Raw genomic sequence first — 27259 nt, forward strand, 5'->3', positions numbered from 1 at the left:
CCTGCTTTGGGCGGGGGAGGGAGGTGTCATAATTTAGCCTGCCACAGAAGCATACTCTTCAATTACTCTCTGCTTTTACCCTCTTTTGGTCAATTTGTTTCAAATAGTTTTTTATAATGTAATTAGCTTAATTACCCATGTTCATAAAAGATATTAGCAAAGTTTGTGGGATTAGAAATACAGCATGAGGAAAAAAAAACCAAGATGGCGGCATAGGTTAACGCCAGAGTTCGCTGCCTCGAACAACCACTTCAAAAATACAACTAAAAGACGGAACGGACATCATCCAGAACCACAGGAAGGCTGGCTGAGTGGAAGTTCTACAACTAGGAGGAACCGAGAATCAGAGGAGGCACAGTGCTGAAGTAAAATACTAAGGTGCGGAGTGCGCGTGGCGCGGGCTGGTGGCTGAGGGCGCGGTTGTCTGTTTCAATCCGGAGGGCGCCTCAGACTCAGAGCTCCAGATCCGGGCGAGTCTCTAGGGACCCAGACTCAAACGGGAGAAGCAGGACTGTCTGCCTACGGTCCCTCCGAGGTTTGCAGCTGTTGCTGGGACAGAGAGGCAGAGCCCCTGGGGACGGACTGAGAGCAGCCATAACTGCTCCCTCCTCCGCCCTGTTGATCCCGTGGCACCAGCCCCGCCCAAGCCCTGCACAGAACCATTTGCCGGATAGCCTCAGGCAAAGGCTAGATTAGCACAGCCAGTCGGCCTGGAGGTCAAATCCCTCTAGTATTAACTATAACAATCAAGACTTAACTACAACAAAGACCACTAGGGGGTGTACCAAGAAAGCGTAAAAAATGCGGAGACAAAGAAACAGGACAAAACTATCAAGGGAGGATATTGAGTTCAGAACCACACTTTTGAGATCTCTCAAGAGGCTTCTAGAGTCTGTCGATAAACTTGATGAGTTGTACAGGAAATCTAATGAGACCCTCGATGGTGTGATAAAGGACCATTCAGAAAGTAAGCATACACTGACTGAAATAAAGAATATTATACAGACTCCCAACAGCAAACCAGAGGAGCGCAAGAATCAAGTCAAAGATTTGAAATGCGAAGAAGCGAGAAACACCCAACCGGAAAAGCAAAATGAAAAAAGAACCCAAAAATACGAAGATAGTGTAAGGAGCCTCTGGGACAGCTTCAAACGTACCAACATCAGAATTATAGGGGTACCAGAAGATGAGAGAGAGCAAGATATTGAAAACCTATTTGAAGAAATAATGACAGAAAACTTCCCCCACCTGGTGGAAGAAATAGACTTCCAAGTCCAGGAAGCGCAGAGAATCCCAAACAAAAGGAATCCAAAGAGGACCACACCAAGACACATCATAATTAAAATGCCAAGAGCAAAAGACAAAGAGAGAATCTTAAAAGCAGCAAGAGAAAGAAACTCAGTTACCTACAAGGGAATACCCATACGACTGTCAGCTGATTTCTCAACAGAAACCTTGCAGGCCAGAAGGGAGTGGCAAGAAATATTCAAAGTGATGAATAGCAAGAACCTACAACCAAGATTACTTTATCCAGCAAAGCTATCATTCAGAATTGAAGGTCAGATAAAGAGCTTCACAGATAAGGAAAAGCTAAAGGAGTTCATCACCACCAAACCAGTATTATATGAAATGCTGAAAGGTATCTTTTAAGAAGAGGAAGAAGAAGAAAAAGGTAAAGATACAAATTATGAACAACAAATACGCATCTATCAACAAATGAATCTAAGAATCAAGTGAATAAATAACCTGATGTACAGAATGAACTGGTGATTATAATAGAATCAGGGACATAGAAAGGGAATGGACTGACTATTCTTGGGGGGAAAAGGGGTGTGGGAGATGTGGGAAGAGACTGGACAAAAATCGTGCACCTATGGATGAGGACAGTGGGTGGGGAGTGAGGGCGGAGGGTGGGGTGGGAGCTGGAAGGAGGGGAGTTATGGGGGGAAAAAAGAGGAACAAATGTAATAATCTGAACAATAAAAATTTAATTAAAAAAAAAAAAGAAAAAAAAAAGATAATTTGGCTTGAGAGAACAACTTTTAAATTCAAAATCCACTTGCCAAAGCTTTAAAAAAAAAAAAAAAAAAAGAAATACAGCATGAGAAATGTAAATAGGCAGATTCTACATAAAGCAGAAAATTTAGTTATTTCCCTCCATCTTACTTAACTGCTGGGAAAAAAAGGAATTTTCATGTGCGTAATTTTAAAAAAAAAAAAGTTGGTAAATAAAATACGACTCCGATCATAAAAATGAAGGTTTTTATGGAGAAGGTCCACTCAAGAAACATATCAGGATAAGGATCAAAACTGCAATTTTAATGAGATTAACAGGCAATCATCTCCATAACTTAAGACTGAATATGTGGTTTCAGAGCTACTAAGTAACAGATTTTCTCCTCCCTCAAACCTTTAAAATTTAAAACCTGTTTTATAGTCAACTGAAAAATAGAGTCCAAAATAAATTTATTTCTCTTCTTACCTCTACACAGTCAAAGTTCTCATTGACTTTCGATGCATATTCAACACGGAACATTGTTGACAGGCTACCCGCAATATAGTATAACAAGATCTTCAGACCCTTGTAACCAAAAGCAGTTTCACTGAAAGGGGGAAAAACAGCAGTTAACTAAGATCTCAAAATGAATCTTTGCGAAGTCATTAAAAAGTATTAACCCTATATAAACAAGTTTAGCTCTATTGGTAGTTTTAAGATTTTAAACTACTTCTTAAAAAACAGAAATATGTGTAATGAAACTGCCTCAGTTTTCCTCATTTATAAAATAAGAGAGAATAATAGCTCCAACCTCAGGGAAACTGTTTGGGTTAAATAAACAGTTAATACATGTAAACTGCTTATAACATTGGCACATTGTACAAGTACTCAATAAATGTTTACTACTACTGTGACTGTAGCTGCTACTATTACTAGAAGGCATTTAAAATCAGAGACAAGTAATGTTAAACTGGTATCTGATTAGGCAAGCAGCTAAGATGTAGCCTTGGTCCAGTCCTTATAACTTACCACTTGCTTGCACCACCAACCTCCAGAGCTGTTGAAAGTGGTAACAGACCTAATTATATCCTTCCATGAACTCAGAAAGCAGATCTGGAGCTGCTGCTCTTTTTCCAACCCTACCTTGCTATTCCCTTTTTCAGCTTAAAAGTCTTTTAAAAAGTGAATTCTAAACTATCCAGATCTATAGAGACAGAAAATAAATTAGTGACTGCTTAGGTCTAGGGAGGATGGGAGAAAAGGTAGTGACTGCTAATTGGTTAGGGATATTTTGGTGGGAATGATGAAAATGTTCTAAGATTGATCCTGGTGATGATGGTACAACTCTGAATATGGTAAAAACCAATGAATTGTATACTTTAAATATGTTTCTATGGATTTCTTTCTTTTTTTTTTTTTGAGAGGGAGATGGGGAGAGAGATAAAAACATTGATTGACTGCCTCCTGTACGCCCCCTACTGGGGATGGAGCCTGCAATCTGGATATGTGCCCTGAACTGGTGACCTCTTGGTTCCTGGGTTGATGCTCTACATCTGAGCTACACTGGCAGGCTGAACTGAATACTTTAAAATAGGTCAAGTATATGGTAAATTATCTCAATAAGCTTTTTTTTTTAAATGAATTATCAAAGAAGAGTGTCTGAAAGAGTGTCATTTCCAGATTTCTGTCTAGGCTAACAAAATATGAGCAGTGTCTATTCCAGGACTCTGTAAATTAGGTGCAGTAGAAAGGAGTGGCAATTATACTAGGATCAAGCCTAATGTCTTCATTGGGTCATAAAAATATGATTATCACTACTGTGTGACTATTACCTGTCTATCTTAGAAGAGGGCTATGCCAGCACATCTTATCTTTTATTTTTCTTTCTTTCTTCCTTTCTCTCTCTCTCTCATGCTCTCTCTCTTTCTAGTTTATTGGAGTGATATTGGTTCACAAAGCCATACAGATTTCAAGTGTACAACTCAAAACATCATCTGCACACTGCATTGTGCACCCACAGCCCAAAGCAAAGTACCTTTCTGCCCCATTTATCCTCCCTTTGCCCACCTCCACCTACCCCCACCCGCCTTTCCCTCTGGCTATCACCACAGTGTTATCTGTGTCTATTGCCAGCACATCACTTTTAATGGCATCAAGACAGATAAGCGAAGGTGCAAAATGCCATTAAAAGCAGTATCTATAAAATTACATCCTACCCACTAAATTACCACAGACAGTTTTATTTTGTTTTGATTTTTAGAGAGAGGAAAAGACAGACAGAAACATCGACATGAGAGAAACGCATCAATTGGTTGCCTCCTGCAGGAGCCCTAACAAGAGCCAGGGCTGGGGAGGAGCCTGCAACCAAGGTACGTGTCCTTGACTGGAATTGAACCCAGGACCCTTTGGTCCACAGGCCGACGCTCTATCCACTAAGCCAAATCAGCTAGGCCAGAAAGATATTTTAAATAGCAGTAAAAGGAAGCGAATAAAATAAACAGCTCCTTAAAAATAGAAATCCAAAGAGAAAACATTCTTATTTTTTTAAATATATTTTATTGATTTTTTACAGAGAGGAAGGGAGAGGGATAGAGAGCTAGAAACATCGATGAGAGAGAAACATCGATCAGCTGCCTCCTGCACACCCCACACTGGGGATGTGCCCACAAGCAAGGTACATGTCCTTGACCAGAATCAAACCTGAGACCCTTCAGTCCACAGGCAGACACTCCATCCACTGAGCCAAACTGATTAGGGCAAAACATTCTTATCTATACTAACAAAGAGCTAATATGCTAATGGTCGATACACCGGGTAACGACCAGGTCATTAGCATATTAGCTGGGGCATTGCTCCAGAGACAGGGCGGAAGCGGTGAGGCACCCAGAGAAGGCGGGACCAGCCCTAGGCGACTTGAGGGACTGAGGGCAGAGCTTGAAGCAGCCAGAGAAGGCCAGAGGGTTTGGGGACTGGGCCAGGCACCCTGGAGCTCTGCGTGGAGAGGTTGGGGTGTCAAGGCAGGGCGGCGCCGAGTGATTTCAAATCGCGCACTGGGCTCCTAGTTTTATAATAAAACCCGTTTAAAATATGAAAGGCTCATATTCTGGTATGAATCAATATAACAAAATATAATTATTAATATTTAAAAGCACATTAAATGCCTAATCTGATATATCAATAATGAGAAATATTCAGGAAATTTGTTCCATGAAAAGACATTTTTCAATTTTAAAACATGTTAAATATATCAAAGGTGTTGAAATAACGCATAGAAAAAAACCATGAAGGGAAATAATTTAAATGTCAATTATGTCTAAACACAACAAACCAAGGTTCCTTGGGAAAATGGCTGACTCCAGAACTAGTAGGAAATGTACAAGGTGACTCTGGAATATCTTACTGTATCAAAATGATGACGGTACACCAAAAGGACTCAAAAGCTGGTTTGACAGGATAACTACTTGCTTAATCTGGGATCATGAAACTCTGTAACAGAAACAGATTATAACCCACTGAATTTAAAAAAGAATCCTAGCCCTGGCCGGTATGGCTCAGAGGTTAGAGCATCAGCCTGAGCACCCAAGGGTCTCAGGATCAATTCCCAGATGGGGCCAGGTAACCCAACCTGGATTGCAGGTTGGTTTACCTGGCCCCAGTCGGGCTGCATGCAGGGACACAACCAATCGATGTTTCTCTCTCTCTCTCTCTCTCTCTCTCTCTCTCTCTCCCTCTCTCCCTCTCTCTCTCTCTCAACCAATCGATGTTTCTTTCTCTTTCTCTTTCTCTCTCCCTCTCTCTCTCTCTTTCCCCCTCCCTCCCTTCCACTCTCTAAAAAGAAATCAATGAAAAAATATCCTCGGGTGAGGATTAAAAAAAAAAAAAGAATCCTAGAGTCTATTGTTATAAACAAAGAAATACATAATGGGGAGAAGTTTTTCCTTATAGTAGAATGTCAACTAATGAATGTAGATGGTATGACAGAGTTAGAAAACCACCATTTTATAATCACAGTAAAATACTGATTAAGGCAAGAGTCAGTAGTGGATTTAAAACTACTGGGTACAAGTTTGATGGGAAACAGGGTATTGTTAGTCTCAGAGTATTTCCCCACAGATTTTATATATAAATAAAAAAGGAGGAACCTGGCAGACATCTCAAAACTGAGTGGCCCAAGTTAACCTCACCAACAATGAAACAAACTGATATCATGGACTTTCTGATATAACACATTGAGAAGGACAAATACAATTTGTCACAGTACTACAAAAATATGCATTATATGAATTTAATCATGAAGAAACAATCAAACTAATCCAAAATGAAGATTTACAACACTAACCTATACTCTACAAAAATGTCAGTCCTGAAAAACAAAGAAAGCCTGAAGAACTGTTTCAGATTAATGGAGACTAAAGATATGTGACAACTAAATGTAATATGTGATTCTAGACTGGGTCCAGGATGGAGAAAAAAAGCTATAAAAGAATTGCTGAAAATCAATTGGCAAAATTTGAAATGTGAACTCCATATTAGAAAATAGTACTGTAACGTATCAATGGTAAATTTCCTGCGTCTTGGTAATTTTACTACAGTTAGTGTCCTTGTTTTTAGGAACTCCACACTAAAGAACTTAGGAGTAAGGAGTCAAGATAGTATCTGTAACCTACTCTCAAATGGCTCCACAACAACATATTGATATAGAGGGTGGGGCAAAAATAGACTTACAGTTGTTCGTATGGAAAATAATATAATTAATTAATAAATAATAATACAAGAATAAACTTTGTGCTTCCTGTACTCACAAATGTGAACCTATGTTTGCCCCACCCTGTATTTATATAAGAAGACAGAATGATTGCCTGGTAGGTGTTGCTCAGTGGTTGAGCATCATCAACCCATGAATTAGGAGGTCACAGTTTGATTGCCATCAGGGTACATGACCAGGTTTCGGGCACCACCATCAGTAGGGGGTGTGCAGAAGGCAGCATATCAATGTTTCTTTCTCATTGATGTTTCTATCTTTCCTTTCCTCTCTCTGAAAATCAATAAAAACATAGTTTTAAAAAACAAACATTCTTTTTTTTTAAAAGGAGAGTGATTAAAGCAAATATAGCTGAATGTTAACAACTAGTGAATCAAGATAAAGGATATACAGAGCACTATTCTTGCAACTTTCTGCAAACAAAGTTTTTTTCAAAATTCAGTTTTTTAAAAAGGTAATTGACTATTCTAATAATGTAATGAAGGTACAGGAAATAAAAGCATTGTGCTGAATATTCCAAGACATACCTTTAAAGTTGCTTTTAAAAATAAATTTCTCTCAACTGCTTACTTCCTTGTCATAGAATAATAATTTGAGCTTTCTTGCTTTAGAAGGGAGGGTGTATTTTGCACTAGAAGCAGCATACCAAAGTGATAGTTAGAAAAAGTAGTAGTTTTGAATATGGGCTCTGTAGTCAGATTGCCTGAATCTGAATTTCAGCCTTTCATATGTTCTTAGGCAACTATCCAGTTAGACCAATGTACATTGTAACAAATGATAATACTACCTGGTATCACTAAGACTGCAGTGAGAATTAAATAAGATAATGCATCTATGGCACTAAATAATAGATAGTAAATTGGTGTTTCAATGTCAAAAATGCCATTCTAATATATATTTTAAAATAAATGACATGAAAAATAACAGGTAAGAAAATAAAGTCTGATTTCTAATTTTTTTTAAAGAAATAGAATTTTTTTTGCCATACTAATTAGACAAACATCTTATTATGTTACTTACTCATCCCCAAAGAGTTGATGGGTATATTCAGGAAAGAAAGTTCTAATATCATTCTCAAGATCTTCGGGGAAACGAACTGTTTAAAAGAAAAAAATGTAGAGATATTAAAGATATTAAATTAAAGATATTAAAGGTGACAGGTTATTTCCATTTCAAGAACTTCACTATATAGTCAATATTTTTCTTACTGAAAGTTGTTGCTTTTCCATTACATGACTTATAATGAATTCTCATGAGACAAATGAACAATGCAAATCAAAAAATCACTTTGAGTACTTTAGTACCAAAAATCTACTGATTCGGTGGCCGGAGAGAGGTCAATATGGGGAAAAGGAAACATGTAATACTATATGTAATATTTTAAACAATAAAGAATTAAAAATAAGTAAATAAAGAAATGAATCAACAAAAATTTTTTAAAAAAGAAAATAATACCTACTGATTCTAAGAATTAGAAAACTAGGTATGACAGAGGCATCTGATTTAGTTTTTATTTTTCTGTATGTTCATACCCAATGCAAAAATTAAACAAAACCAAAAAAGACACTTTGAGATACAAAAAAGTTTCAACATCAAGGAAACAAAAACAGAATCTATAGGAAGCATTGAGAACAACAATAATCTGAGTTGATGAAGCCCATATCATCACATCATTCTTTATGACTGCAATGTTGTTTCTAGTTTTGGGGCTATTTTGCTATTAAAAATAACTCTGTGCCCTGGCTAGGTGGCTCAGTTAGTTGGAGCGATGTCCCATATACCAAAAGGTTACCGGTTTGATTCTCGGTAAGGGCACATACCTAGGTTGATGATCCCTGGTTGAGGTGCGGAGGCAATTGATTGATGTTTCTCTTTGATGTTTATCCCTCCCCTCTTTTTCTCTCCCTACCTCTGTCTCTAAAAAATCAATAAAAACATATCCTTAAGTAAGGATTAAAAATAAATAACACTGCAATGACATCTTTATATATAATACCTTGCTGTACTTTTACAATATACACAAGGTAAATTCCTGGCAGTAGAAATGCTTAGTGAAAGTACCAAAATATTTTTTATAAATACTACTTAAATGCCCTCTAAAAATTCTGTAACAGTTTATATACCCACCAGCAGCTTTTAAGCTCCTGTTTCCCACATCCTTGACAATACTCTATACCTTCAACTTTAATTTCTACCAGTCCAAAATGGAAATGGGAATCCTGTTACTTGTATTTGTATGTACTATGAATACTGATATTATTGAACAGTTTCCCAATATAATTTATCTTATGAAGAAAAATTTTACAAAAAAAAATCCTTAAGCAATTGAAGAATGAAAAAAAGATGAGTTGTAGATGAAAAATTGCTAATACTGTCCTCACAAAGCAAGTCACTTGCAGGGTACCAAAGTATCATCTAACAGCTTACTGATTTACAGAAGAAAAGACCTGTAGAGATCTGGCACTTAACACCTTTCCAAGGGATCTTAGAATTAACTCACTATTGGATATAGACCAACATAATGTGTCTCCTGATTTAATGCAATATAATGTATACACCATCACCTATAAAGTTTTCTTTCCAAAAATATTTATCTTAGATCTAAACCAGCTTTATTGTCTTCCACTTTACAAGAAATAGAGGGGCCCTACCCGGTTTGGCTCAGTGGATAGAGCGTAGGCCTGCGGACTGAAGGGTCCCAGGTTCGATTCCAGTCAAGGGCACATGCCTGGGTTGCGAGCTCAATCCCCAGTTGGGGGGGCGTGCAGAAGGCAGCCGGTCAATGATTCTCTCTCATCATTGATGTTTCAATCTCTCTCTCCCTTCCTCTCTGAAATCAATATAAAATATATATTTTTAAAAAAAGAAATATAGAGGGTAGGGGAGTAAGTTACATACTACCAAAAGGAAATAAAAATATCCAGAATGTACATACTGAATAAAGAAATTGAAAAAGATACAAATAAATGGGAGCATATATTGTGCTCATGGATAGGAAGAATTAACATCATTGAAATGTCCATTCTACCCAAACCTATCTATAGATTCAATGCAATGCCTATCAAAATACCAAAGGCATTTTTCAAGAACAGAATAATCCAAAAATTTATATGGAACCACAAAAGACCTCAAATAGCCACAGCAATCTTGAAAAAGAACAAAGTTGGAGGTACTATGCTTCCTGACATTAAACTATACTATAAGACTATAGTAATAAAAACAGCATGGTACTGGCATAACGACACATAGATCAATGGAACAGAATAGAGAGCCCAGAAATAAAATCATGCCTTAATGGTCAATTAATATATGACAAAGGAGATAAGAACATATAATAGGGTAAAGATAGTCTATTCAATAAATGATGTTGGGAAAATTGGACAGATACATGCAAAAAAATGAAAGTAGAACCACCTTTTTATACTATACCAGAGGCCCGATACTCAAAGTTCGTGCAAGGGCCTTGGCCCCGGCCCCGGCCTCCACCTGCCGCCGCTGCAACTGAGGGCCTCTGCTGCGGGCCCTGCCTGCCCCTGCCGCAGGCGGGGGTCTCAGCTGCCTCTGCCTTGATCCACGCCCGCTGCAGCTTTGTCCGAAAGGAAGGACATCCAGAAGGACGTCCAGTCTAATTAGCATATTACACTTTTATTATTATAGACTAGAGGCCCATTGCGGGGGGGGGGGGGGGGGGGGGGTAGTGTACCTCAGCCTGGCCTGCACCCTCTCGCAGTCTGGGACCCCTCAGGGGATGTCTGTCTGCCGGCTGAGACCTGATCCTAAGCCAGCAGGCGGACATCCCTCTTGCAATCCGGGATCCCTCGCTCCTTACCACCCACCTGCTTGCTCCTTATAGCTCAGCTCACTGCTCCTTAGCAGCAGGCTCCTTACCGCTCGGCTCACTGCTCCTTAGTGCTCCCGCAGAGGTGGGAGAGGCTCCTGCCAGGGCAGCTGCGCTTGCCAGCCATGAGCCCGGTTTCTGGCTGAGCGGCACTCCCCCTGTGAGAGTTCACTGACCACCAGGGGGCAGCTCCTGCATTGAGCTTCTGTCCCCTGGCGGTATGCATCATAGCGACCGGTCGTTCTGGTCATTCCGCCGTAACGGTCCCTTAGGCTTTTATTATATAGATATTTATTGTTTGGGTTTGATTAGATTTTAAATATAAGAATCCAAGAGAAACTTTTTATAACCAATGTATATGCTTTATAAAGCATTCTTTTACTATCCAGTTAAGTGGAGTTTTTATATTAGACATTTTATTACATGAAAACTTGTTCACTGCATAACCTTCAACCATGATGTGCTTATGTCTAAAATGTTGCCCAAATGTTCCTGGGATTATACATTGAGAAGATACTAAGGGCTATATTTGAGAGAAATTAGAATAAAAGTTATCTTCTCAAAAGAGGGTTAAGGCAAAAGGCCCTAGACCTAGACAACAGGAACAAACAACTGGTGCCAAGGGCACAAAGAATAGAGTTGGTCCTTTTAATAAATACGGGACAATTGTGAGTTTTCTATTCTCATTAAATAACCCTCAATACTTACATAAGTATAGCAATTACTATGAGAGAAATGAAACTAAATCTCTAAATATGCCTATTCATTCTGGACATTTCACATAAATGGAATCATCTAATATGTGGCCTTTTGCTTCTGGCTTCTTTCACTTAGTATGTTTTCAAGGTTCATTGGTGTTGTAGCAAGTATCAGTACTTCATTCCTTTTTGTAGCTGAATAATACTCTACTGGATGAATATACCATATTAGTTTATCCATTCACCAGTTAATGGACATTTGGGATGCTTCCACTTTAGGGTTATTTTGAATATTGCTGCTACTAACATTTATGTACTACAGCTTTTTCTGTGACCAATGTTGTATGCCAACACTGGATATAGTCTTCAGGAGTAGTCACACAAAAAATAACATGTTACTAATAATATTATTACGTAGTTGTCACTTGAACATTAACTGTGTGTCAGGCAATTTGCTAATAATTTTATAATCATTACTAGAGGCCTGGTGCACAAATTCGTGCACAGGTGGAGTCCCTCGGCCTGGCTGGCAATCGGGGCTGTCTTGCCCAGTCCTGATCGGGGCCGATCCGGGGCTGGCCAGCTGGGGGGAGGGACCGCAGGAGGTTGGCTGGCTGCAGGAGGTTGGCTGTGGGAGCGCACTGACCATCAGGGGGCAGCTTCTGCATTGAGCATCTGCCCCTGGTGATCAGTGTGCATCATAGCAACCTGTTGACCAGTCGTTCGTTTGTAACGGTTGCTAAGACTCCTATATATAGATTGCAGTTAATCCTCACAAGAGTTATTGAACATTCATTTTACAGATGAATGATGCAAAAAGGACTAATTTGCTCTAGGTTATACAGTTGTTAAGTAGTGGGTTTAAAGCTGAACACACACACAAGTTCGTATAGATAAACACAAGAATAATTATTGGAGAATTATTTTTAATAACGAGAGGAGAAGCAATCCTTAATAGGGAATCCTAGCTTATATAATAAAAAGGTAATATGCAAATAGACCGAACTGCAGAACAACCGGTCGCTATGACGTGCACTGACCACTAGGGGCAGACACAGGGGGAGCACCGCTCAGCCACAAGCCGGGCTGCCTCCGTGGCAGCGCTAAGGATGTCTGACTGCGGCTTAGGCCTGCTCCCTGTGGGCCTAAGCTATCAGTCAGACATCCCCTGAGGGCTCCCGAACTGTGTGCGAAAGGGCGCAGGCTGGGCAGAGGGATCCCCAACCCCCAGTGCATGAATGTTGTGCACCGGGCTTCTAGTACTTAAATAAGTTATGATACAGTCATAGTGTACTACATACTTAAAAGAATAGGATAGATCTATATGTTATTTACAGAGAATGATATTCAAGACATTGTTAAGCAAAATAATAAAAGAGCCTAACCACAGGCTCCTGGTTTTAGAAAAATAATGTCTGTACAAGGAAAAAATCTAGATCAGTATTATCTTTTACCTTATTTGTCATTTTCTTTGTATTTCTATTATGTTTGTGTTGTTTAAATGACAGAAGTTGACATTTGAGAATTTCTAAAAGTTAAGTTATTCAAACACTTTACTTGTGTTTAACCTTTCATTTAATCTTTACACCACTATAAAGTAAATACTATCAACTCCATTTTAAAGATTAGGAAATGGGGACATAAAGTGATTGAACCAGGACTTATGAGTATATAATTAAACAGTGTTACTGAAGCATAATTTATATACCATACAACTCACTTGTTTTAAGTGTATAATTCAATAATTTTTAGTAAATTTAAAATTGTGTAACTATGGTCACAATCTCATTTTAAAACGCTGCCATGATTCCCAAAAGAAATCCCATGCTCATTTTCAGCCATCTCTGTTCCCACCTTCAACCCCAGGCAATCACTAATCAACTTCCTGTTATAGAATTGGCTTTTCCAAACATTTCATACAAAAAGAATCATACAGGATATGGGGTAGTTTTTTTGGGTTTTTTTTTGGTCTGGTTTCACTTAGAATGTTTTTGAGGTTCATCCATGTTTCAGCATTACCAGACCTTAATTCCTTTTTATTGTCACGTAATATTCTATCATATAGATATACGTACCACACTTTATCTGTTTACTAATTGATAGATATCTGGGTTGTTTCCATTGTTTGGCTATTGTGAGTAATGCTGCTATGAACATTCATGTATGAATTTTTATATGGACATTTGTTTTCATTCCTCTTGGGTAGATACCTAGGAGTAGAATTTCTGGGTCATTTAATAAATTCATATGTTTAGCTTTTTTAAGAACCTGCCAAACGGTTTTCCAAAGTAGTTGTATTATTTTACATTCCCTTCTACATTATATGAGTGTTTTTTCACATCCTCACCAACACTTACTGTCTATTATTTTTATAAGAAAGAGTAAAGGTAAATATTTTAAAGAAGCTGAGACCACTTATTCCTGTCACTTTTTGCCACACTGTACTTCCTATATGTAAATTTTGCCACCTCTCAAACATCTACCCACTCCATGACATAAATCAAGACTGAATAAAATCTGAATATGTTCAATAAATGCAGAAAACTATATTTACACAAACAACTGCTCTTACATGAAATTCTACTTCAAAGATTAAATTATATATAGACACACAGTACATACATAATACCACTTAGAAATGGCATACATACCTAATTTTAGTTCTATTGCTGTGTTGGTGTTACATTTGTACTCTGCCAGTTTCTTCTCTTCTGCACTTTTGTACTCAACCAAAAATTTCTCCATAGCACCAAATCCTAAGAGAAAGATTTTTAAAGGTCTGGTTGAAAATGGTTTAAATAGGCAAACCTAAAAATAGGGTTGTTATTAGAAGTGAAACAAAAGTAAGATTTAAAGCATTTTTATAGATCATAAAAGTATAGGTCATTGTTCACATCCTCCTAAATAAATGTACTAAGTATGAGTGCCTCATTTATAAAACATCATTTGAGATAAAGGCTTATGAAGCAGCACTGCTTTACATAAATGAGTACACCTGAAAATTAACATGACAGATTACTGACATTTCTGAATATTTAATACTAATATAAATTTCCTGCTAGGATTTATGCCTATGTAGCCTTTTTAAAAGAAATATAAAAAGGATGCCACTGCTCCACTAAGAAATAAAGTGAGAATGTCCTTTGATAATTAAAATAACATTTCATTTCTAATACTGGAAAAATTATACCCAGAGTACTTCCAGACCATTAAAAGAACTATGAACTGATAATGCATAGATTATCTCAGAAAGGGTACACAAGAAACTGGTAACCATGGTTACCTCTAGGATAAGAGAAGGAATGGGGGATAAGGTTAGGAAAGAAAAATTTCATTGTATTACAAGTATTTTTTTTACCATCTGTGCATAGTCATAAACTATTCCAGCTACTGGAATAACCAAATGGTTTTATAACATGGCTAGCCACCAAGATATATAACAATTAATGAAAGAAATCATTATCAAGAGGAACTTTCAAGCAAAGATGACAATAAGTCTCCCGACAAAATAAATATCAAAGTTAGTAAAAATTCAGGGGGAAAAATCATGAGCAGAAACAAAAGGGGTACAAAAGGGGTACATACTACTTCAATAAGTGGTTAAAACACATACACAGAAAATGGGGAACACCTGAGGCAATTATAGATTAATGATTTGGAATCAGAATTCCTGCATTCGAATCCAGTCTTCACCACTCATTTACTTCATCGGTGAATTACTTCATCGGACCTCTCCGACCCTAATCTATAAAACTGAGATAACAGAACCCACCTCGAAGAATTTATGTATAATCTAAGCAACAAAATTTAACTTGTGAAATCCCACATTAGCTTAATCCCCACAATTCTATAACACAAGTCGATACTATATCAAGTCCCATGTCATATTCAAAAACTCGGGCTTAGAAAGAGGCTTACTTGCTTAATTAAGGGCACCCCACTACTAAATGGCGAAGCTGAGATTCCAATTCAGGTGTAATTCTCACAACATGTACACCCTACAGTACCCATGTCCCCCCTCTTTTGCAGCAGCAGTGAACTCAATGATCCCACGGCTCTTCCTTAAACGTCTGTAGAGCTCAAGCTACAGCCTGTCTATCCAGCACATCCACAAAAGTGTCGTGAGCGCTCGCTACGGCAGCACATATACTAAAATTGGAACGATACAGAGAAGATTAGCATGGCCCCTGCGCAAGGATGACACGCAAATTCGTGAAGCGTTCCATATTTTTTAAAGAAAAGAAAAGAAAAGAAAAAAGGAAAAAAAAAAAGAAAAAAAAGTGTCGTGAGACTACTACGAAGGCACTGGGAACAGAGAAACTGTTCATCACGTCAAAAGATATGTAATTGGGGGGGGGGGGAGGGCATATATAGTCATATCAAAACAGTCTTCATACACGTACCAAAAAACAGACATTATTATTAGATGTTGTTCTTAAATGTTGTAAAGGAGACTCAATAAATTGGAGAGCAGAACAGAATGACCACGAGAGAATTACATTATAGTAGACACAGTCTAAGAAGAGTTTAGGCGCAGGGATCGTGAGAGAACCTCTTTCTCCAAGGAAATCTACACCCATCCTAGAGATACGAAAGTGTGAGAGACGAAGGAGCCGGCAAAGTCAGCCAACGCTCAAGCGAGAGCCCCCGTGCAGGGCAAGGCAGCAGCGCGCTAGCTCTTAGGTTGATGGCAGCGGCAGGCGGCGGATCTGGGGGAGGAGGACCCGAGTATTCAGATCATCTGGCGGGAACCGAACCAGCCTAGGGGAGCCGAGGCAGCAGCGGGCGAAAGGAGCGAGAAGAGAAACAGGCCTCAGAGCACCTGGCACCTTACACCCCGAATCGCAACGCTTTTCCCCCCCGGCCTCCCCGTCGCTCCGCAGGGGTCAAGTTCTTCGCAGAAGGCGCCGAACCCTGAGCAGCTGGGGGCGGGGGCGCGAACCTCGAGCCACAAGAAGCTGCGCTGGGAGTTCCGCGCCCGCAGCCCGAAGCAGGCCTTCTGGAACCCAGGCTGGAGCCCGAGAGTTCCGAGCGGGCACTGTCACCGCGGCCTCGGCATTCTCTCCCAAACCTGCCGGCCCCCTCCCCTTGGTAAACTTTTCCCGGGAACTTACCCGCCATTTCCGAGCTGGGAGCACCGCGGCCGAGGAAGGACGAATCAACCCGCGCGCTCCCTGGCCGGAAGTGAGCGCGTTGAGTGACGCCTTTCCCCTTCCCACCAATGGGAGGAGGAGGCTGGGCGCGCGGGGCGGCGGAAGCAGCTCAGAAGGCGGGACTTACGCCGCCGGGAATGCTCCGGCCGCTGCCTGACCGCCGCGGGTGCCGTCAGCCGTTCAGTAGGCCTGAAGTAGAGGAGGAGGCCGTAAAAGGGACCTTCCATTTAGCCCTGGGAACGTTTCTTGAGGTTAATTTGAATAATATGCTTTATGGCTTTCTGTCCCCCCCCCTCCCGGCGATGTTTTGGAGACGGAGAGAAAAACTCTCCCCTTGGCCTGAAGGATAGATCCAAACACCTGCACCCTCGTTTAAAATGTAGGACTTGAGTTGCAGTTGCGGGAGAAATTTTCACTTACTTTACTTGTTTCTGTTTTTGCTGTCCATACTTGCTTAACCTCGTTTTTCTTTTCTCTCGTGTTTTTTAACAGTATACAGCGCGATATCAATTTAGGGACTCTGCTTTCACTCCGAAGGTTACTAGGCAACCATGTAGTGCACTGAAATAGTTAATATCTCCAGACCTGTCTTAGCGGCTTGGATCACGTCGCCATGTGCTACCTGTTTTCGGCCATTGGGCTTATTATTACTTAGAAACTGTTGAAACTGCTTGTCCCAGAGGATAAGCCACTTTCTTGATAACCATAAGTATCCCTACAGTGTTGTGTATACTGTAGAATGCCTTGTGTCAACAAATGTTGGTTATTAGGTTGTACGATGATGCTAGCGCTAAAATGGACCCTTAAGATGATAGTCTAGAACGAATGCGCCCCTTCATTTTAGAGATGAAACTAAAGCCCAGAAAAGAAATTGTCTAAGTCCTCTCAGTATACAGCCTATGCAAGAATCCAGTTCTCCAGATACCCCATAGGTTATAAGACATGGAGATGGGCCTCTTGAAGATAAGATCAAAAAAGGTACCGAGAATGCTCAGATCCTTTTCCTTTAAGCCTTAATGGAACACCAGAAATGATGATCATAGTGTTAAATAGAAAACTGAATCAATACTATAATCAATGACATTATGGATCAAAAAAGGGAAGCAATAATGTCTTCAAAATGTCAAGACTTACTATTTCTTTCCAAAACCTGAACAGCAATTATGATCCTTATAATAAGTCAAGAAAATTTTTCTCAACTGCAGCAAATCTGAAACGGATTAGTCCTGTGACTTCATGGTTAGTTGTAGTAAAGAAATACTAAACATGATAAATATGAATAAGAAATAAGATGAATATGAATAAGGAATATGATGCGCTATATCATGTGACTAGCATTTAGTGTGATCAGCTTGCAAAATTGAGGTTACAGTTTTAAATTATCCTTGTCTTAGAGCTATTCACACATTTATTAAAATGCCACAGAATACATGTTTAGGTACAGTTTGCCTAAAAGATGAAAGAATGACTTCTTTCAGAATCATAATAGTAAAATTACCAAAAAAGAAAATATATTTCCTTTTTTAGTAGGGTCTTTCCCCTCTTTTTGAATTTATATTTTACCTTATCCTAAAGAAAATTTAGGAAGTGAATGTTACCACCATGGAATAAAATATGAAAAGGAATATGCTGTCCTACTATGTATGAAAGAGGCAGCATAGTGGTGTGGAAAGTCCAAACTGTACTAGTCTAAGTTCTACTTTTTCATGATTGTGACCTTGTTTTATCTATTAACTGGAGAAAATAATACCTTCCCAGTCACCATACTAGTTGTTGTGAAAGTCAAATGGAAAATATCAAAAATTCTATGTTAATATGAGGTGGTATTTGTATGATTACATTTATTCTAGAATAAGAGGTCTAGAAAATATACTCTTAGGAATGAACTAGCAATCATGTGTTTGCTACAGGTTCAAGAGTATATAGACTAGTAAATGTTGCTATCATATCTTGAAACCTCCAGAAGGGATATTTTTTAAAGACATGGTATTAAACATATGGTCATCAAAAAGTGGAGGTAGGAAATATGAAATCTAAAAGGTAAAGGTAGGTACTTAATGTGTCTTTATTTTAAAATATATACAGAAAAATAACAATAGCTTGTTAACTCATTTGTTTAGTGCTAATGGTATAGGGGTGGGGTATGAGTTCCAGTTCCCAGAAAAGTTATCCAGAATCCCCTACCCAGCTAGATGACTTTCATATGAGATAAAATAAAATAAAAATAGACAAGTTAATATTGAAAACTACTGTTAGAGGAATAACTTAAAGACACACATTACCAACAGATTATACATTCCATTTTTTAACTCTCATACACTGTCCATAGGTATAGAAACTAGTTTTTGAGAAGCAATTTAACAAATTTAACAACTTTAACACATTTTTCAATTTGTATATCTTTTGAGGCAACAGTTCCATTTATAAGCATTTGTCCTGCAAAACTATTTGTACAATATGCAAAGACATATCAACAAAGATGTTCAATGTAGTATTAATTATACTGGCAAATTGGAAATAACTAAACATTCATAAAAGTGGCTGGCTTTTTTTATTTTACATGATTATAAGAAAGGAAACATTTACAATTTGACTGATTATAACAGTGCTCTATTGTCCTCTTTGAAACATGCCTGTGTTTGTTGAATATACCTTATAATACTGAATCACCCTCCCTACCCTCTGGGAAAAGAGGACCCAAATTAAAATTGGAATCATCTCTAAATAAGAATCTAACAATGGGGAAAAAAAGTTAGCCATTTTTTTTTTAATATATTTTATTGATTTTTTACAGAGAGGAAGGGAGAGAGATAGAGAGTTAGAAACATCGATGAGAGACAAACATCGATCAGCCGCCTCCTGCACATCTCCTACTGGGGATGTGCCCGCAACCAAGGTACATGCCCTCGACTGGAATCGAACCTGGGACCCTTCAGTCCGCAGGCCGACGCTCTATCCACTGAGCCAAACCGGCTTCGGCCAAAGTTAGCCATTTTTTTTAAAAAAAGCACATTTGTCTTACAATTACAGATTTTTAGACAAATTTCTTGAATGAGGAAATACAAATTTTGTCATGTTTCTCTAGTAGTTTTTTTTGATTCTCTAAGAACAAATTATGAGTAAACTCAATACCTGAATATGGTTTTTAAAAATATATTTTTATTTATTTCAGAGAGAAAGGGAGAGAGAGAGACAGAAACATCAATGATGAGACAGCATCATTCATCAGTTGCCTCCTGTAAGCCCCCGACTGGGGATCAAGCCCACAACCCAGGCACATGCCCTTGACTGGAATTGAACTGGAGTACCTTCAGTCCACAGGCCGATGCTCTGGTTCAGCTAGGGCAGTGATGGCGAACCTATGACACGCGTGTCAGAGGTGACACGCGAACTCATTTTTTTGGGTTGATTTTTCTTTGTTAAATGGCATTTAAATATATAAAATAAATATCAAAAATATAAATCTTTGTTTTACTATGGTTGCAAATATCAAAAAATTTCTATATGTGACACGACACCAGAGTTAAGTTAGGGTTTTTCAAAATGCTGACACGCCTAGCTCAAAAGGTTCACCATCACTGAGCTAGGGCAATACCTGAATATGTTTTCATTCACTCTCATTTTCAATTAATTGACATAGTGAATGTGTCATTACTAAGTTGGTAGTGGATGCCAAGGTGCATTTAATCAATAATTCACATAGTGTGTTTGTGATGTCTCTATATGACAAGGGGCAAATAGCTTGAACCTGTGTATCACATGTGATTTTTGAAATGAACACCTTCAATAACAATAATTTTTATTTGTAATATTTTTCTATAACAAAATGTTAAACACTAGAAAAAGAGGTTTAGTTTGGTAAACAATCATTCGTGACCTCAGACATTCTCTATTAATATACTAGTAAGCTCACAGCAGATACTTCCACAATCATGCATGAGGGATGGTGCGTGATGAGATTGAAATTAATATAAAGCTGCATACTTGACTAGCTCTTTTTGATTTAGTTTTTTAATATGGTGTGCCAATTTTGTGATTGTCATCATGTAAAAGTCCTCTTGAAATGAAAAATTGTGTCTTACCTCCAAATTAAATAATTTATGTGTAAAATTAAGTGTGAATAAATCTCATATCAAATTTCAAACTTTTAGAAGTAAATGGTTTTCTCCAAGAACATATAAAAGTCTATAAAATTCTCTGACTTTTCACACACACAGAATAGCACTGGCTAATGTCTACTGACTTGGGAAAATATCTACTATATAATTAAAAAATAAGTGACACTACATTATAATGTTATTTTATTTGTATAAAAATATATTATGATAGAAACATAGAAAACATTTGCAAGCATACCTAATAAGTTTAACTTCCCTGTAGGAGAGGGAATTTTGAGATGGGGATTAATGAGGGATTTAAAAAGTATATATATATATATATATATATATATATATATATCTGTGATTTCAGAGAGGAAGGGAGAAGGGAGAGAGAGAGAGATAGAAATATCAATGATGAGAGAGAATCATTGATTGGCTGCCTCCTGCATGTCCCCTACTGGGGGATCAAGCCCGCAATATGGGCATGTGCCCTTGACTGGAATCAAACCTGAGACAATTCATTCTGCAGGCTGACGCTCTACCCACTGAGCAAAACCAGCTAGGGCAATGAGGGATTTTTAAAAAAATACCATTTGCTTCTTTTAATGAGATGTACTGGTTGCTTTCATAATTAGAAAGTTATCATTCTTTTTGGAATTTTTAGACATGGTTGCTAACTCCTTACCCTCTAGTTTACATTCTATAAATTATGATACACAGAGTCAAAGAGTGCAAGCAGCTTAATTGAAAAAAGGAAGTTAGTTGAGAATTAATATTTCTAGTTTTGCATTCTGTCATTTATAAGCAAAGATTCGTCAAATGAGGGAAGAGCACCATAATTTCTTATACTTGTTTACAAAATGATCATTCAGTGGTGCCTTTTTTACTCTTTGAAACTCTAATTCATAAGAATGGCATTATGTATGTCTACTTAGGGTGGGTTATACAATAATGTTATGATATTTTAAATTCCACAGTTAAAATGCTATTTCAAATGTTCTTTTTTCAGTTTTAGTCAACAAAAAATGACGACTATGCCTCTGTTTTTAAACTTTTTTTGCTGTTGTTTTACATTGTTTCTTAATGTGAAAGAGTTTCCAGGTAGGGGAGGGTGAAGAAAACTTTATTAATGTTACTTAGATATTAAAGAGAAAAGACTAAAAATTATGACATTTAAACTGATGATACTGTTTTAGTCACTTTACCCTTTTTAAGTTTTGATTGTGGTGGAAAACACATCACATAAAATTGACCATCTTAATCATTTCTAAGTATACAGTTCAGTAGTGTTAAGTATATTCATAATGTTGTGAAAGCTGTCATTTTAATAAATTGGTTTTCATTAAAGACTTTGTAACTCATTTACACATGTCACTATGCACAGCAAGACTCTTAACTTCAGGTGATCTGGACACACAAAGTGAAGAGCTTCTATACCAGCTATATAATGCTGTCAATTAAGTGTTTAGTTCAAGAATTATAAAAGAATTATAGAATTATAAGATATTAAAAGAACTATAAAATAAAATGTAGTTTTATTGTAGTGTTTCTTATATTTTTACAACTCAGAATTTTAAGGCATATATATAGTTTTCAACAAGCAATACCAACAGTTACTGTGCAAATTTGTAAAATTAAAAGAATTCTTTCCAAAAAATTTGCTAGAGGGATTCCAGACTTTAAGTTTGTCATTAATCTCATCAACACAGGGCTGTCAGAGAATCCCTTTGCCTGTCTCTTGAATGAGCTAAGAGGAAGAAAGGGTCATGCCAACTAGCACCATTATAATAACAAAGAGAACCTGCTTCATCAGGTAAGATGGGTGTATTGGTAGGGTTAGGATGCATTTAAAGAGTAAATTTACATTTTTTTATATCTTTGTAAAATTACATTTTATTGTATGTGAAGAAGTTTATTTTACTACAGATATGGTGTTATTTACTTTTATACAGTTTTTTAAAAATATATTTCTTTATTGATTTCAGAGAGGAAGGGAGAGGGAGAGAAAGATAGAAACATCAATGATGAGAATCATTGATTGGCTGCCTCCTGCATGCCTCCTATTGGGGATGTGCCCACAACCAAGGTACATGCCCTTGACTGGAATCGAACCTGGGACCCTTCAGTCTGCAGGCCGATGCTCTATCCACTGCACCAAACCGGTTAGGGCTCTAATGTATTTTTAATACTGCTAATTCCTATATTAAATATTAATATTAACTTCTAATTTTTTAGACACCTGTGCACCCCTGAAGATCCCTGATTTAATCCCACACTCTTGCTTGAGGTTTCCCATTAAGTAACTGATAGAACCGGTACGTGGCCCAAGTTTCTCAATTTGGTCCTATGTTTTTCCACTTTTTTCTTCCCTTTCTTCCTGTAGAAAGGACTAATTTCCTTCATGTAATAGTTTACTTTAGAAAGTAACTGTATCTGGCACATTGATTCAATGTTTGTTAAATGACTTTGTAGTAATATCATCAAAAATACAAAGCACCCTTACCCCTCTCCCCCCACAAACGACTTTTGTTCAAGTACTGAGTGGTTCTTGGGATTAGAAACTGCTAAGTTTCTTTGCTTTAAAACATCCTTGAGCATGTGATTGAATCAAACAGCCTATAAAACACCCCATTCACATGTAACCCATTACTGCCAACATGTGTGTAACACAGGCCTTATTAACTTGTGCTTTGGATGTCACCAGGAAGTAGCTTTGGCCTAGAGGGAGTCATCAACATAATTGACTGGAGATGCTCTTTTGCCAGAGTAAATTTATCCTTGAACAGTGGCTCCATAAATATGATTCTCTGGGACACAGGGGTATTCTTGTAGACAGGCTCAGATCATCAGTAGCCCTGTCTTTCCCCAGAGAATTTTAACTCAGATTAAGTTTTAGCTATCTTATAGAGCTCTAAGAAAGCCTAGCTAGTTCTCACCAGGAGCTTACCCTCCTCCTCTATACTTCCTTCTCTATTCTTAAATGAGTTAAACACCCAAACATTCAGACATTAAATGTTAGCTGCTATCTCCCCAAATCCAGGTCCTATTTGGAATATACTTACAGAGTTCAACACAGGTCTGGGTAAGTGGTACAGTGGGTATAACATCTTTACTCCAGATGTATATCCACTGTAATATCAACAAACAGAGCAAGCCCATGATGTACCCTGCAGCAGCCCACATTTCATCCAGAGTGAGGCTTTTGTACTCTTCTCTCACTTCTCTCTAGTCGGCTTCATTGAGGCCTGCTGCATCTGGGGCCTGCTGCGTTCATTCACCAAGGTAGGCCTGCTTATCACAGAAGGATTGCCTTACTTTCCTGTCTGTCTTAGGGAATAATCAGAAGTCATCACCTTCTCCACTCTTAAGCTTATTTACCTGTTGTTAACTTCTCCAAAGCTGGAACTATGTTATCTTCATCCTTGAGTTCTTACTTGAAGTGAGAACAAATTCTTTTACTAACATTTACTGAAGATTTTTATTCAGATTAGCTTTTGTTTAAATACATTTACATTTGAGACTGCACATATCCTCTCTTCTTAGGCCCACTCTGAGGTTTGATAATCTCCCTCCTCTCTCTGCTTGGCCCTTAAAATCAATTCCTCTAAAAATGGAATTTTTTATTTACTACAATACTGGGTTATTTTCTCATTTTTTAAAGTCTTACTAAAAATTTGAATGTTAATGTTAAGAATACATGTAGCAGTCTCATTTAAGGACAAATACTTGGAGAAATGAAAACTTCCACTTAAAAAAGTTTGTAAGGCCCGGCCAGTGTGGCTCAGTGGTTGAGCATTGACCTATGAACCAGGAGGTCACGGTTTGATTCTCTGTTCAAGGCACATGCCTGGGTTGTGGGCTCAATCCCCAGTGGGAGACGTGTAGGAGGCAGCCAATCAATGATTCTTTCTCATCATTGATGTTTCTATCTCCCTCTCCCTCTCCCTGTCTAATATTAAAAAAACAAAGTTTAAGAATAACTTTAAGGGCTTTCTAAAATTTTAAAATATTAACAAATAATTACAACATTTTGTTTTATATAAGTTTTGTTAAGCTAGAATCACAAGAACGACCTGGAAGAAATTTGATTTTTCAAAAAATTGTGGTAGTACATCTACATTGTCCTTGGGTATATAGAAGCCCTGCTGAGATAAATTGTATGTTTGCTATTTTTTTCCTTTTCAAGTGCATTTTCAAGTTCTTTTATTCTTAGATTTTGAACTTCACATTGTTCTTTTGAGTAAAATGCACAGGGAGACAACAAATGTCCAGTTTATTCAAATAGTATCTGTATGATTTAATCATCTAGGTTTTGCTTTGCTTCCTATTAAACAAAATAAATATATTTAAATGTCAAATGACAATTTTATTTACAATTAGGAGATTTAATTTTATATGAACCCATATGTAAGCACAAATGAAAATAGCATAGTGATATGTTTAGTACATTATGACACCTTATTAATTTATTAAAGGTAGATAAATACATATGTAAATCATTATTGGGACTGATAAGAATAGCTGTAATTTGAAATGTCATTTTTTGGTGAGCCTTACTTTATTTTTTGTTAATCCTCACCCAAAGATATTTTTTCCATTGATTTGTAGAGAGAGTAGAAGGGAAGGAGGGAGGGGGAGAAGAGAGAAAGACAGAAGAGAGAAATATCAATGTGAGGGAGACACTCTATTGGTTGCCTCCCACATGAATTTGCCACCCAGGAACATACCCTTGACCGGGAATTGCCTTTGGTTTGTGGTTGATGCTCTAACCATTGAGCACACTAGCCAGGGCAAGCCTTACATTATTTTTATGCTGTCTAGTTCATGTATTTTTTCCATTGAAGTCATATAGGGTAGAGATTTAAAAAAACAAAAAGAGTAGCCATAAACTTTTAATCTCTTACCAAGCTTGGGTTAAGACACAGGGTATTCCTAGGTATGAGAACAATACACTACAAATAATAGCAGGACATTTTTAACTTGCTTCAGTATCCTAAAATATTCTAATGTAGGAAGAATACTTTATAAATTAGAGTCCTTGTACAAATATTACCAATGATGCTATAGAAATTGCAGTTAAAGATAAAATAGGTTAGAGTAGATGATTTCACATCAAGTGGGCCTAAAGGAATCTTCACTAGGTTCAAAGATATGTTCTCTGAAATATCTGTGCTATTAACAATGGTAAGTATGGACTCCCTGCAAACTGGAATGATTGAAGATAATGGGAAAAGTCAAGCTTATACTCAATTTTTAGGGAGGAACCAATGGATCACATTCTCTTTAGTTTTCATCTTTCAAATGGCCTGTAGGAATTGGGCCGAAACCAGCAGTCTGACATCCCCCAAGGGATGGAGTAGTGCTTGAAGTGGCAGGCGGCTGGGGAGGAGCCTGTGCCCCAGCTGGGCACAGCTCCAGCTCATCCCGGCCCTCTGCGCCTGCCGCCGCCTCCGTAGTGCTGCCGTAGAGGTGGGAGAAGCTCACGCTGCAGCTGTGCTCACCAGCCATGAGCCTGGCATCTGGAGCTCGTTGGTCAGCTGAGCAGTGCTCCTCCTGTGGGAGCACACTAACCACCAGGGGGAAGCTCCTGCGTTGAGCATCTGCCTCCTGGTGGTCAGTGCACATCATAGCAACTGATGAAACGGTGGTTTGGTTGTTCAGTCGATGGGTCATTTAAGGTTTTATATATATACTAGAGGCCTGGTGCACGACCTTCGTGCACTGGGGGGTGTGGGGGTCCCTCAGCCTGATCTGCACCCTTTCCAATCTGGGAGCCCTCAGGGGAGCCCTCTCCAATCTGGGAGTTTCTGTCTGTCTTTGCAATCATATGAGCGAATTGTCTGAGACCCCAACTCAGTTTGGTTTGTTGTTCACAGAATAATAGAGGCTTTTTTTTTTTTCTTTGCTTCATTGGTGGAGATTTCCTGGAAGTTTTCCTAGACACTCTGATTTTACTTATGTCTCTCACCTTTGCTTTCCCTCCATCCCCCACTGCAACAGTAACTTGCTCCAGGCTCACTTTGCTCTAGTGTCTAGGACAGTGGTTGGCAAACGGCGGCTCGCGAGCCACATGCGGCTCTTTGGCCCCTTCAGTGTGGCTCTTCCACAAAATACTGGCTCTTCCACAAAATACCAACTTCTGCACATGGGCCATGAAGTTTCAATCGCACTGTATGTGCACGCCTGCATGTGGTATTTTGTGGAAGAGCCACACTGAAGGGGCCAAAGAGCCGCATGTGGCTTGCGAGCCGCGGTTTGCCAACCACAGGTCTAGGAGATCTGTCTGCCACCAGAACTACGATTCTCAACATTCCTGGTGCTCCCCACAATCTGGGTTTCCACTTCTGGTCCTGGGGCTGCCACATAAACTATTCCTAGAATTCCTGGGGCTCAACACGCTCTTGGGTTTCCCTACCTTTAATATCTCTGTCCCATGGGCTCTCAGTCTTTACGGTTTTCCATATCTCTAGATCTTCTTCTCTATCTTTGACTTTCTCTCCCGCGCTGATCATCACCCTGGAGGGCGTGGGAAGGGAAAGGGCCAAACTCTCCCCAGCTAGCCTCTGTCCCCGCACGAGTACGACGAAAAGTGATTTGCCATCTGTCACTGGGTTAGGTGGATTGCTCTACCCTGTTTTGGTGTAGAGTGCACCGGGGGGATGGTCTTCTACATCGTATTTCTTATTATATAGAAGAAAAGTACCCCCACCAC

General features: G+C 38.5%; 2 protein-coding genes and 1 non-coding gene across 6 annotated transcripts in view; 2 read left to right on the top strand and 1 right to left on the bottom strand.

Annotated features, from left to right (window-relative positions):
* The window catches only part of HAT1 (histone acetyltransferase 1), a 48058-nt gene extending 31524 nt beyond the window's left edge, over positions 1-16534 (bottom strand). For 2 of the 4 annotated variants that reach the window (XM_023744896.1, XM_006083138.3), the window contains exons 1-4: positions 16409-16534; positions 13946-14050; positions 7779-7854; positions 2483-2603 (exon numbers count right to left, since the gene is read on the bottom strand). In XM_023744896.1, coding sequence (XP_023600664.1) covers positions 2483-2603; positions 7779-7854; positions 13946-14050; positions 16409-16415 — 309 coding nt within the window. In that variant the 5' untranslated portion in view covers positions 16416-16534. Of the gene's footprint in view, positions 1-2482; positions 2604-7778; positions 7855-13369; positions 13505-13945; positions 14051-16123; positions 16142-16408 lie in introns of those variants that run through there. The other 2 variants (XM_023744887.1, XM_023744890.1) reach the window with 2 other exon arrangements.
* On the top strand, positions 15420-15526 carry LOC111823606. The gene has a single exon (XR_002826675.1). It is a non-coding gene; the product is annotated as a U6 spliceosomal RNA (small nuclear RNA).
* A 112-nt stretch (positions 16535-16646) lies between the features above and the next one.
* The window catches only part of SLC25A12 (solute carrier family 25 member 12), a 104928-nt gene continuing 94315 nt past the window's right edge, over positions 16647-27259 (top strand). Inside the window, exons 1-2 of the mRNA XM_006083135.3 lie at positions 16647-16698; positions 22257-22360. The gene's annotated coding sequence lies outside the window, so the exon portion shown is untranslated. The remainder of the gene's footprint in view (positions 16699-22256; positions 22361-27259) is intronic.

The sequence above is a fragment of the Myotis lucifugus genome, unplaced genomic scaffold (assembly GCF_000147115.1).
Source record: "Myotis lucifugus unplaced genomic scaffold, Myoluc2.0 scaffold_5, whole genome shotgun sequence".
NCBI lineage: Eukaryota > Metazoa > Chordata > Mammalia > Chiroptera > Vespertilionidae > Myotis > Myotis lucifugus.